The sequence below is a fragment of the Neovison vison genome, chromosome 2 (assembly GCF_020171115.1).
Source record: "Neovison vison isolate M4711 chromosome 2, ASM_NN_V1, whole genome shotgun sequence".
NCBI lineage: Eukaryota > Metazoa > Chordata > Mammalia > Carnivora > Mustelidae > Neogale > Neogale vison.
This window is the reverse complement of record NC_058092.1, coordinates 165844892-165858585: the sequence shown is the minus strand read 5'-3', so window position 1 is coordinate 165858585 and position 13694 is coordinate 165844892. Positions and strand designations below refer to the sequence as shown.

General features: G+C 46.0%; 1 protein-coding gene across 2 annotated transcripts in view; it reads left to right on the top strand.

The window, feature by feature from the left end:
• PAPSS2 (3'-phosphoadenosine 5'-phosphosulfate synthase 2) overlaps positions 1-13694 on the top strand; it is a 70596-nt gene that overhangs the window by 32053 nt on the left and 24849 nt on the right. For both annotated transcript variants that reach the window (XM_044239501.1, XM_044239500.1), the window contains exon 2: positions 10833-10950. In XM_044239501.1, the coding sequence (XP_044095436.1) occupies positions 10833-10950 (118 nt within the window). The remainder of the gene's footprint in view (positions 1-10832; positions 10951-13694) is intronic.

Here is a 13694-nt window from a genome sequence, read left to right as displayed (position 1 = left end):
GGGAGAGGCTGACCCAGTGGGGAGAGAAGCAAGGGGTACAGTCTGAAGACCATCAGGTATGTTCCATCAGCAATTAGCTAACTGACAATAGTGGGATGGCTTGAGAGTTATTTCTCAGCCCAAACTGACTTAGTGATAAATTGATTTTTTTTTTTTTTTTAAAAGAGGCAAGGCCCAATAGGAGGACTCCTAACTTAGAGGATGGAGGTCATTGCAAGTGTCGAGGGCTGTGAGCGGAGGCATGGGAGTAATGACAGGGAGATGGATTCTGTCGTGATCATGCTGAGTTTCAGAGGCTCTAGGGGACCACATGTCCCAGGCATTTGGATATCTGAAGATAGAGATTTGGCAGGCCCACAGGATATTGTTGGTGGACAGAGTCCTGGGAATAGCTAAGAGCCACTCAGGGCATATGAGGGAAAGGCAGAGGCTGTCCAGGGAAAACGGAAGAACTCTGGCATCCAAGGGCACAGTTTTAAACACTTTGCAAGCGATTTCTTTAATCTGTTTGAATCAACTGGTGGGCATCAAAGTCCCACTGCAATGGCTTGGAGTCCTGTACTCCTAATAACAACAGTGAGTCTCAAGAAAGGCATTACTCTGGCTCTCTCCCAAGTGCCCTCTGCTTTGTTCTTCCCAGAAATAGATGTCTCTGGGTGCACTTTTTATTTTTTTCCAGTTTTTTTTTTTGTTTGTTTTGTTTTTTTAAAGTAGGTTCCATGCCCAGTGTGGAACCCAGTTCAGGGCTTGAACTCATGACCCAGAGATCAAGACCCAAACTGAGATCAAGAGTCAAGACACTCAACTCACTGAGCCACCCAGCTATCCCTGTCTGGGTGCACCCTTGATGGTTAATGGGGAGACAGTGCCTTCTGATCTCAGTTCCTATCCCTGAGTTCTCTTGGTTGAATCATCAAAAATCATCAAAATAGTATACACAAAAGAAGAACTTGAGCTGGGCAGGAAAGACCACACCAAAGTTGGATGATTCTGTTTATCTTGGAGCATGATGGGCTTAGTGACTTTTTTTGTTGTTGTTGTGTTTAAAGATTTTATTTATTTAAGAGAGAGAGAGCAAGTGAGAGAGAGGGAGAATACACGCTGGAGGAGGGGCAGAGGGACAGGGAGAAGCAGACTCCCTGCTGAGCAGGGAGCCTGATGCAGGACTCTATCCCAGGACCCCGGGGATCATGACTTGAGCTGAAGGCAGATGCTTAACAACTGAGCCACCCAGGCGGCCCTTTAGTGCCCTTTCTTATCCTTAGGAATCCACCTCACTGTACACAGAGTATAGGCAGTGTTACAGACAAATTTTTAATTTAATTGTGCTTATGCAGAGAGTAAGCAAGCTTTTCACGTGCAAGGTTTTTTTGGTATGACCTTTTCAGAATTGTTGATTTCAGGCTATTTCAAGCTGAAGGACTCCTCTAGCTCTTAGTAATACACATTTTTGTTGGCTGTCTTGGAAAAATAGTAAAATAATCCATGAGCTTATTCTCAGAAAGTATGTGGCCTGTTCACTTATTCAAGCAATGGGTTGAATGGATGTCCAGTGTCCTATTTTACCAGATTTCGGTGATGCTAGGATTTCAGCACCAGCCGGAATGCACCGGGTCCTGTCAGCTTAACTGAGTCTCCGCAGATAGGGGAAACTCACCAGAAACCATAATCACAGATTGTTTCACACAGGTCTTTGATGCAGATTTCAAAGGCTGTTTTACAAACGCACTTGCAAATGGGAACTCTGTTTATTTTAATGTGTAGACTGCTTTGCCTCTGCTTTGGAGTCACATCCTGAGAAGATGCAGGGCACGGTGGGTCTCCCTTTAGGAAGACTTGAGCACGTGACCTAAGGGTGCTCAGCTGCGAAGTTAAGAATCTGCCGTTTGCTCCGGGGCCCTGAAAGCTGGGTGCCCACGAGGGACAGGAGATTGCTTAAGGACATTGCATCTGTCAATCAACCAACAGGTTATTTATTACACTTCCTTCAGTCACTCAACAAACATTTACTGATCCCTTGGTAAAGTCCAAGTATTCCACATTTGCTACCTCTTTTTTAATCTCTAATTTTATTTGAGAGTGAGGGAGTAGGAGGAGGAGCAGAGGGAGAGGGATAAGCCGGCGGGGCTCGATCCCAGGACCCGGGGATCACGACCTGAGCGGAAGGCAAACACTTCACCGACGGAGCCCGGTTTGATAAAGGCTTCTGACAAGTGATTTAAATCGCTCTTCTCAGGGAACTTGTCAACTCACTTGTGTCCATTTTCCCATCTGGTATTTCTCAGCGGCTACCTGCCAGGGTCCCCACCTTCTAACTCAAGAGTTAGCCTGCACAGTAAACCCATTTCACTGTGAAAGGGGTGTGCGTGGACTGGAGTTAAGGTGCTCAGGGGTTCACCCAACATGTCTTTCCACCTAATGCCACAGAACCGTGTTTTCTAGCAGGTGAACTCCTCTTTAAACATAGCGTCAGTTTTGTCTAGTGACACATCTGTCAAAATTCCCCCGTCTCCCAGTCACCACGGGATTGGAGTGGAAGCGTCCGTGTCCAGTGGGTCATCACGCTGTCTGCAGATGTCACTAATGTTGTCAGGGCCCTTTCTTCAGGAGACTTCCACCAGGTGGCTTTCGCTGACTCAGACTCTGCCTCACCAAACAGGATGTACGGACGAGGACACAGGGCTTCCCATTTGGGATATCAGCTTCCAGAAGCTCCATGATTCTCTCTCCACGAGTTTTTTTTTTTTTTTTTTCCCCCTCTGAATGAAATAACTAAAAGCCAAAACAACTGCTGCTATGGTCAGGTTAACACAGGTTGTACTTTCCAGGTTGTCTGTTAGAGTTTACTGTGCTTCATTAGATATTTGAGAGAGACTGGTTGGCTTAAAGATTTTTTTTCTCAAAGTATCAGGCTTGCTGGTTTTCCAGTTTGCTGGTCGCGGGCTGCAAGGTTTGCTCCCCTCTCTTTGCGTATCTGTTACCCTGGGGCGTGGCGTCACCATTTTCTGGTCAAGATCTACTTTATGTTTTAAATATGTAATTATTTCTAAATTTAATATAGAAAAATCAGAACATAGACACAGGAAGAAAAATAATGACCTAGAATGACCTACGTCTCAAGATAATTACCGTTAGCATTTTGTCCTTTATTGTCCAGATTTTTTCCTTTGGAGACTTAGACCTATAAATACATGTATTTAAAAAACAGAATTAGCATTAATTTAGTCTGTAATCTGGACATCTATGGTGATATATTTTTAGGTCAATAAATATAAATGTGCCTATTTATCATATAAATGTGTCCTATAAATGAGACTACTAGGGAAAAGCTTACTGAGGCATTGAATGTTGCGAATAAAACTTGAAAATTTTATTTCTATGGAGGAATGTATTTTAGAGTAAAATAAAAAAAAATTAAGATTTTATTTATTTGAAGGAGAGAGAGCACACATGAATGGGGTGGAGGAGGGGCAGAGGAAAAGGGAGAAGCAGGCTCCATGCTGAGTAGGGAGCCTGATGTGGAGCTCGATCCCAGCGCCCTGCGATCATGACCTGACCTGAAGGCAGATGCTTAACTGACAGCCACCCAGGTACCTGGAAAAGAATTTTTAAAGGAAGGGTTTTTACCTTTAAGATTTTAAAACATGTCACAGAGCAACAGCCATCAGAACCATAGGTGACTACCCTAAGAGAAAACTTTCATAGAAGTTCTTAAGAATACATGAATTGCATGTATGGAGGAATTATGAATACGTAGGAATTCTAGAAATAGACTCAAAATATAAAAAAATTTTCAAAGTAATAGGGAAGTGAATTGTAATATAATTTGAGATCATAGGATATAATGATGGAAAGAAATAAAGTTGATCCTTATAAGCACACATCATATGCAAATGTCAGATGTAGCAAAAAATTAATATAGTTTAATCATCTCAAAATAGAAGTCTGAAGAACATATTTGGCCCAGCTATAATTAATGACCAAATGGAAGCCATCAAAGACAAAAGGAATATTACATATTCTTAAAATACCATTTACTGTGAGGGGTACCTGGGTGGCTTAGTCGTTAAGCGTCTGCCTTTGGCTCAGGTCCTGATCCCAGGGTCCTGGGATCCAGCCCTGCATTGGGCTCCCTGCTCGGTGGGAAGCCTGGTTCTCCCTCTCTCACCCCACCTGCTTGTGTTCCCTCTTTTGCTGTGTTTCTCTCTGTCAAATAAATAAAATCTTAAAAAAAAACCCATTTAATATGAAGTATAATATGTAATACATATAATATATGTGATACACAATAGAGTACATATCAAAAGAAAAGCACATGAACAAATAGTATATAATTAATAAAAATTTACTATATAGAATACGTAAGAACAAAAATGTATTTAAAAAATTTTTTTTATTAATTTTTTTTTTAAAGATTTTATTTATTTATTCGACAGAGAGAGACCACAAGTAGGCAGAGAGGCAGGCAGAGAGAGAGGAGGAAGCAGGCTCCCTGCTGAGCAGAGAGCCTGATTCGGGACTCAATCCCAGGACCCTGAGATCATGACCCGAGCCGAAGGCAGCAGCCCAACCCACTGAGCCACCCTGGTGCCCCTTTTTTATTAATTTTTTAAAAATTTATTTTCAGTGTTCCAGAATTCATTGTTTATGCACCACACCCAGTGCTCCATGCAATATGTGTCCTTCCTAATACCCACCACCAGGCTTACCCGACCCCCCATCCTCCGCCCTTCCAAAACCCTCAGTTGCTCAGAGTCCACAGTCTCTCATGGTTCATCTCCCCTTCCGATTTCCCCCAACTCCCTTCTCCTCTCCATCTTTTTTTTTTTTCCCTCTCCATCTTTTTAAAAAGTGAATGAAGTCATTGTCCAGATTGTCATTAATTAGTGACAAAAAAGACAAACTTGCAATTGACATATATAACTTACTACATGGAAATACATTTTCTTCCTAGTAAACGAATCAAGGGGGGAGAAAAACAATAAAATTGCAAACACAACAAATCTAAATAGTTGGACTGTTTAGAGACAAGTATAGGGTAGCCTGGTAACTTGGCTTTGTCTTTTTGGGAAATGAGTTGGCCATGCACAGTGAGATCTATGAAGCATTCACCACTTTTAATACTAAAGCATTTCATTCTGGGTTCTTGTCCCAAGGAAATAATCTGAAAGGAAAGAAATACAAATCCACATTGGTAATTATAAAACATTTAAAGCTCCTCATATTAAGTAATGCAAATGACGTGAGAATGATTTTTTAATTATTTACATCCTTAAGTGGTAGGGAAAGCCTGAATGGGCATTATCTCCTCCAGTCCCTGCTCCCTCCTCCGGATGTCTCACTGATGGAGCTGGAAGCCTGGAGCTCTGTGTGGTCAGAAGTAAGACCTGGACTGGGTCAGGAAGCCTGGCTCGGGGTCTTCCATCTTCCAGGTTTAGGACTTGGGCCAGCAGTTTCCAGATATGTAAGTGGGTCTCCGGCCCAGGCTGCGTAGCTCCCAGGCTTGGAGCTGTCGCTGAGATCACGCAGGAGAAATGCAGCCCCTGTTAGCCCGTGAGAGCAGTAACCGGAAAAGGCATCTTGAACAGACTCAGGGAGGTTTGGAGCACGCTCTGTCCCCACAGACCTGGGACACCAACAGCCCCGCAGTGCGCTGAGTTCAGAGGGACAGAGTGGAGTTGCAGTTGAGCAGTGAAATGCATGTGTTTGTGTTGCGTGGGAGGAGAAGGGTGTAGAAGAATCCGAATCCACTGGCTGGTCTTTTATTGACGATCTTATGCAAAAGTCAGAAAAGCCTTGGAGCTCAGGGAAACGCCTGATCTTGCCCATGGGCTTCCTGCTTCCTGGTTCCGCGGGCACCCTGACTTTCACAACAGCTCTCCCTGTGGCAGATGGCTTGGACTCTGCTCTGGGATGCCGCGCCCGGCTATGATACCATCACAGGTCCTTTCCCTCTCTCCCAGTCACGCAAACTGAAGGCTGAGGCTTTCTGCCATCACCTGGCCAGACCGCCCTGAGTTCCAGAAGCTCCCTGGGCACTCCCTTCTGCAGCGCCAATGGGACTAGGGGGTGGGCCTGGCAGGGGCAGCACTGGACCTGTGACAAGGTCCCTTCTCCCAGCCCCCCAGGAGCACAGGAGGCTGACCTGCGCTAAAGGCCATCCTGCGCTGGTAACTAAGGGCTCCTGACCGAGACAGCTAGCATGGGAGTGGGGAGTCTGGGCAGCAAGGGGGAGGCTGCAAGCTGGCTAGCTGGTGGGTGCACCTCGGAATGGTGTATTTACTGGCTGGACTTTGGGTCAAAGAAGAAGAATTGGAGCAGCAGCGCAAGGACATCGTGTGTGTGTGTGTGTGTGTGTGTGTGTGTATATATATGTATATATATATATACGTATATATGTATATATATACGTATATGTATATGTATATATATATATATACGTATATATGTATATATATACGTATATGTATATGTATATATATATATATATATATATATATATATATATATAGCAGGGCAAGGACATCGTGTGTGTGTGTGTGTAACTCTTTACCCCTGGCAAAGGACTGTCCTGCCCATTGCCTGATTTGCTCATGACCCCCACCTCCCCAGACCTGCCTGAGAACAGAGCCAAGTCCCTTGGACGCTTCTAAATCTGACCGATTTAGACAAATGACCATGATTTCTCCCGACTCCATGAAATGCCACCGGGGCCCATGAGGTTCGACATCTTACTGCATGTTCTGTTGTTTCTGTAATACTTTATGTAGAAGACCATTTTACTGAGTCCTTTCAGCAACTATGTGGGGGAACAGGACGTGGGGGCCCAGTGCTGTTACTTACTTGCCCGGGGTCCCCAGAGCAAGGAAGGCCACAAAGCAAGTTTCAGGTCTAGCTTTGGTTGACTCCAAAAACCCATAGTCATGCTACTCTTGGGCATGCTGGAGGGAGTTTTTCTCGGTCAGTGACCTGGAAAAAGGTAGGGATGTTGGCCAGCTTTTGTTTAGAGACCCAGAATAGAAGTTATGCCAGCAACTCTCTGGTTTCTGCTAAGTGACAGTGTGAGGTATAGTGCTGGAGATGTGTGTTCTCTTTATACACACAGGGAAGCAAACTTTTTTTTCCCCTTCAACATGTGTTCTGTTTGCCATAGAGAGAACTCTTTTTCTGACAGCTCCTCTCTTTCCAACGCTTAGAACATCATATGCTGTTTAGAAGGGAGTAAAGGTTTCAGCAAAGCAAAGCAAAGTTTTGGCTGCCCTGGCCCTTTGCAGTTCAAATGTCATTCAAAATATCTGCTTCTATTTTTGTTAGCCTTTTGGAGAAAATCAAGGGTAAATAAAAGATAAATAAGAAGCAAAATACTTCTGCTGAGCCTGAAAGCCCAGTACCTGGCCATCCGAAAAGATTTTGTTTGCTTAAAATTGTTGGGATGGTAGGAAGCCTGTACAAACACCCATGATGAAGATTCAGCTAATAAAAACCCCAAAAGTTCAGAGGTGCACTCTTAAAAACACTGTAGTGGGAGCTCTTTCTTGTGGATGCCGAACGGTTTTTGAAAATCGAGCCCTTGGTTGGGGACACGGTTTACAAGATCCTAACAAAGTTTCCACACATTAACAAAGTTTAGAATTTATTCTGGATCTCTGCCTGGAGGAAGGGGGAAAAAAAAACAGCCAAAGAAAGGGGGGACAAAAAACACTCTTTGTGGACAAATGAAGCTCGGGTGGGCTTCAGTCTCCCATGTGGGGAAGCTCACCCCTGACGTCACGTTTGGTGGGATTGGGACCCGAGCCCTTTTTCAGAAAAGGCAGCTGTGTTAAACAAGAGAATTCTACCATGTGAGTCTTGGTATAGATTCTTTCGTTTCCTTGCCTTTTTTTTTTTTTTTAATGCCTCCTTTTTTGGTGTGTGGTGAAATTTACATGTAACGAAATGCCCATCTTATGTATACATTCCGTGAGTTCCAACCAAGGCAGACACCTGTGCACCTCAAACCCTTATGAAGACAGACAAACCCCACTGTCTGTTCAGGACACCTGCTTTTCCAGCAGCGGTGGTGGTGGTGGTGGTGGTGTGTGTGCGCGTGTGTGAGTGTGACTGTGATCTGTTTTCCCATGGATGGTTACTTGGCTCCTGGCAGTTTTTGTCCCGATGAAGCTGTGGACACCTGTTTTCATTTCAGTAAGTGCTGTGTGTGCAATTGCTGACTCGTCGGGGAGGTAAATGTTTAGCTTTGTAGGGAACTGCTGGGTTCCTCTCCGGGATGGTTGTCCCACTTTATACCTCTGCTGTCAATATGAGAGCAAGTCCTTGTTGCCATGAGATTTGGCAACGGTGTCTCGCGTGGGTTTTAATTTGCTTTCTGTTGTGACTAACGACCCTGGCCCTTCATGTGCTTTCTGGCCATTTGTGTATCTTGGTGAAATGGAACTGTCCAGATTTTGGACTCATTTTATTGTTGAGTCGTGGGTGTTCCTTCTGTATCTTCATGTCATGTCCAGTACGTGTAGGACTCCTTCCACGGGGCGTGGGGTCCCAGTTACTTGGTCTTTTTGCTTGCACTCCGCCCAGAATGATGCTGGTGGTCCTTCATTTAGCTCTAGATTCCCAGGGCCTGGGATGGCCCCTGGCCGTAGCAGGGACTCATTTCTACAAGCATTTGCTGAGCAAAGCTGTGGATGACCACATGCACTGACGTTTGGGCCCGATACCCAGACACAGTTTCCTTGAATAAAAAGTAGTGAGGAACAAGGACATAGAGAAAAAGGAAATGTTACCGGTGTTCTTGGCTATCAGTTACACTTGGTCCAAAGGACTCGGGATCCCTTCAGGAGACCCGTTCAGCCAGAGGGAATGCTTCTAGAACATCTCCTGAGCTCATCTAATGTGACCTCATTTATGAAGCTTCTAGGGCTTCTCGGGTTCTGTGGAAGGATGGTTGGTGCGTCTGGCCCCAGAAGCTTCTGTGACTTCAGCCGCCGATCCCACCTGTGCCTTCAGCACCTCCCTTGGCTCCTGGCAATGCCTCCGAGCTCCCTCGGACCCTGGCAATGCCCATCTCCTCCGCCTGGCCTGCGCCTCTGCTGGGCTCCGGGCCTCCCTGGTGGGCCGAGTCCTGCTGCTGGGTGCTACCTTCCTGAGCCCCCAGCGACCAGCAAGGTGCACCTTCCCCTTGCTCTTGAAGCCATTTTCCCAGCCGTGCTCCAGCTGGCTCCGGCCTCTCCTGTTGGGGTGTACACGCAGTCATCATCCGCATCTGTTGGTGCAGAGAACCCAGCAGTTTGCAGAGTAGGTTCCCACCCATGATCTCCTATAAGCCCCCAACAGTCTTAGCTGCGTTCCCCTTTTTGGGTTTTTTGTTTTGTTTTGTTTCCTCACCCCCCACCCCTGACCCCAAGTGAGGGGCCATAAAGAAGTGATTTAATTTGCTCTAGAAATACAAAATGGGGGCGCCTGGGTGGCTCAGTGGGTTAAGCCGCTGCCTTCGGCTCAGGTCATGATCTTGGGGTCCTGGGATCGAGTCCCACATCGGGCTCTCTGCTCAGCAGGGAGCCTGCTTCCCTCTATCTCCCTCTCTGCCTGCCTCTCCATCTGCTTGTGATCTCTCTCTGTCAAATAAATAAATAAAATCTTTAAAAAAAAAAAAAAAAAAAGAAATACAAAATGGTCCACATATGGCCCAGAGTTTTCTCTGGGTCTTGCTCAAAGAATATAGATGCTTTTTTCTTTCTTTTTTTTTTGTTTTTCCTAAGCCTGGTGGGTTTACACGTGCGGTGTTTAAAAGGCTCCCTAGGTTTTTGCAGTTCAGAGACTGGGATTCCATCTGTCATCAGAAATTCTGTTACCACGCCAAAGACACATAGGAGTTGTTCCCAGCCTTTTTATTTAACCGCTGCGATGGGGTCTCTGCACCCACTGCTCCCCATCCTTGGATCACACAGTATTTGAGCAATGTCTGCGGCAGCTGTATTGACTGGCTGTGCCACCATTTTGATTCATGAGACTCCCAGCATCCGGAGTTTAGGATCGGGGTCAGCCCTTACTGGCTGATTTAATCTGAGCCAAAATAAAGATATTCAAGATTCGCGTTAGTCTCCAAGACTAATAACTGGCCCATTTCTGTTTCTGCGGGGCTTTCTGAAAGACTACAAGTTCACACACTGACCCTGGGGAAAGTGGAAACTGAATGTAGAGCTTGGGAAAAAGCAGCCTCATGCGCCGTACCCTGCTCTGGGACTGTGCGTGAAAGACGGCGTCCCTGACTGAGCGCTTTGCTCTGTGATCAGAGCCTCTCCCTGGCTCCTCAGAGAGTGGGGCTCAACCGGCCCCTCTCCAGAACTTCCCCAGGGGCTGCATGAACTGGCTTGTGTCCCAGCCACATCTGTAGGATTTGCTGCATGAGCTTATGGAGACAAGGACATTCCCTTAACCGTCCCCCTGAAGGTACACAGTTTTCAATGTCACAGAACCAAGACTTTGACGGTGTGTCAGTGATTGTCACGTTCAGATCATACTTTCAGAGGGTCATGATGGGTATTCTAAAGGCAGGGTCTTTTTCTGATTTAGTAGAATTAATAAATGTCCCTCTGTGTGCCGGTCACAAAAGAGGAGTTCAGTTAGGGAGGACTGTTGTTTCTGTATACATACGCATGTGTGCACTTATTATATGTATACATACTGTATACGTATTGTATTATTATAGGTATGATATATATGATATATATGTAGACTCTCTGTAGTATTATATGTGTACTTATTGTGTTTTTATTACACGTATACATGTTGTATTGTTCTATTGACGCCGTATTGGGCCTGCTCCTGTTTCGTAGGAGAGCCAGCAGAAGTCCACCAACATCGTCTACCAGGCCCACCACGTGAGCAGGAACAAGAGAGGGCAGGTGGTCGGGACCAGGGGTGGATTCCGAGGATGTACGGTGTGGCTGACAGGTATGCCTTCTTGCTACCTTTCTCTTTTAATTGAAAAGTGACATGTGACCTAGAATTTGAAGGAACTCGGAGTGACCTATGGACATGTTTTTTTTTTAACACAGGGATGAGGCTGAGGGCAGTGGTCGGCCCTCCCTGTGCCGTCAGTGGGAAGGAAGCCTGAGGTCGAGGCATGGGACTCCTCTCGTTGTTGGTCCTGTCCTTTGGCAGGACAGGGGCAAGCTCATGAGGCCGTCCCCTTCAGCCCAGCCCGAGGCGAGCCCGTAATTCTCGGGCTTGTGTCTCCTCACACGTACTGGCGCTCAGGGTGGGGCTTTACTCGCTTCACAGCGAGCATTTGGCTGTCTGTAAGGTTCTGGATGTCTAGAGTTATTCTTTCTTGTTTTCTGATGTTTTAACGTGGTAGAGGACTATTTTACTTAATTAAAAAAAAAAAACAAACAAAAACATCAACCTGAAAACAGAAGGATCTGCACAAGAAGGAAAACCAGCCTTTTCCACTTAGCTGAGGATTACGAAACAACTCCCTCCATGGAGGTGACCCGATGAATCTCTTCTTTTTCCTGTGTTTTTGTGGCCTCAGAATGTGGCAGCTAAGACTTAGTGACAGGACAGGAATTAGTCCCGGCCTGTTGCCTTAGCCTCTGAGCACAGGGTAGAGGAAGTTGATCCCTGGGCGTAGAAGTCCCGGTGTAGACACGGACGGTGTTTACCCAGATGGTAACCCAGGTTCTGAGATCAGCTGCGTGCTACTGCCTGCTCCCGTGTGCTGAGTTACTGGGGCGCCCGGGGGGTGCAGTGGGTTAAGTGACTAACTGGATTTCGGCTCAGGTCACGATTTTGCAGTCATGAGATCAGGCTTCACGCTCACGCGGAGTCTGCTTGTCTCTCTCCATCTCCCTCTGCTCCTGCTTGCTCTCTTTCTCGCTCTCTCAAATAAATAAATAGATTAAAAAACAAACAAACAAACAAACAAACAGACAAACAAACCCAAAAACCCAAATGCTTATTTCTTCCCGCGTGAAGGGATGGCTCAGGAGTGTGGCAGTCTTCCCCCTTCACTTGCCGTTCCTGGCTCCGGCAGCCTCTTCCTCCTCCCAAGTTTTTCTGGGATTTCATTCACCTGTGGTGCAACACCTTTCCCCGCGGGCGGGCTGGGGACACACAGTGGGCGAGGAGCTTGCTATATTCCAAAAGGCAGGGTTCCCGTGTCGTGAATCCTGTCGGGACGTACCCCTGACCCCGTCCAAGAGACATGCTGTGCGGCCGTAGATCTAACAGCTGCCTTCTAGATGCTTCCCTCTTGTTACGTGTTTGCCTTCATGGCAAATTGTTCAATTTCTGTATTGGGACCAACACAGAGTCCACTTTCTATAATGTGGAACAGTTCAAAACAGAAAGGTGACTGGTACAAGAGGAAAAACACCCTAAAGGATGGACTTTGTCTGTCTTTTCTTACTCGTTAAAAAAAAAAAATCTTTTCCCAATTTATTCTGTCTTATTTTGTTACAGAGATAGGCTGTTGAAGCTGGTGAGAGAAACCAACCCCTTCTAAGACTTGGTTTTGAGTCCCAGCTCCACTTACATTAACTGGGTGGCTTTGGACAAACCAACTAGGCAGGCTAAGCCTCAGTTTTCTTATTTGAGAAGTGAGATAAGGATAGAACCTGCCCCGGGGGCTGACGAGGAGTAGGACTAAGGGAAGGAAAGCCTGCACAGCCCAGGGCCTGGCCCCTAGGAAATCAAGCTCTCATGAGGTGTAATTCCCGTGACCTCCGAGCATTGAAATAAATCCACCAACAATCCGTTTAATCCAGTTTACTGTGGTTTAGCCCATCGTTTTGAGACCCTGAAGCAAAACTGAAAGGAATTTCTATCCTTTGGCTCATTTTCCAATGTGAGAGAACACGCCAGAGGTTCAGGAGTCTACCCCATGCTGGACGCAATTCTAAGAGGAGTTTATGACCTAAGTCCCTATTCGAATGGAACGGAGTTACATGAATAGTACAGTACTGTCTTCAGAAATGATTTCCAAAGATGGCGGCCCATTCCTCTCGGAGCCATTGCTTCTCATGATTGTCTGTGAGGGCCAAGGGCGTAACTTAAAAACATAACTAACACTGTGGAAACTGTTTGTTTGCTTTTCATATATCACCTTTCTTTCCAAGTCATTTTTTTTTTTAAGTTTATTTGTGTTTTTGTAATCCCTGCATTCAACATGGGGCTCGAACTCACAACCCCCCAGATCCAGAGTCACATGCTCCACCAACTGAGCCAGCCGGGAAGCCCCTCTTTCCAAGTCTTTATTTCCCTCTTCCTTTGTTTCTGCTTTTCTCTTACCTATTTTTTTCTTTTCCCTCCTTCCTCCTGGCATCTTCTCCATGTTAAGCTTTTGACCTCCTCTTCTAACCCCCTAACCTTTCCTCTCCCACACCTTGGTACCCCCCGACAGTGGCTTGGCACAGTGCTCCATTTCTCAGGTCCAGAGATCTTCAGGACAAGGGGATTTTTGGAGTGTTCCCTCCTCCTCATGATTTCCCTCATATAGAAATCATGCAGTGCGCCCCCCGCCACTGCACTTCGAAACCATGGTAAAAGGTACATCGTGGTAACTCGATTCTCACGGAAAGACTCCAGACACTGAAGGGTGTAGTGCAGCTCTAAACACATCTAGAGCCTAGCTCGGGATGACTGTCTTTATGTTTTGAGAGTCATTTTAGAAAAATCTCGAGGCCAGAGGGGTC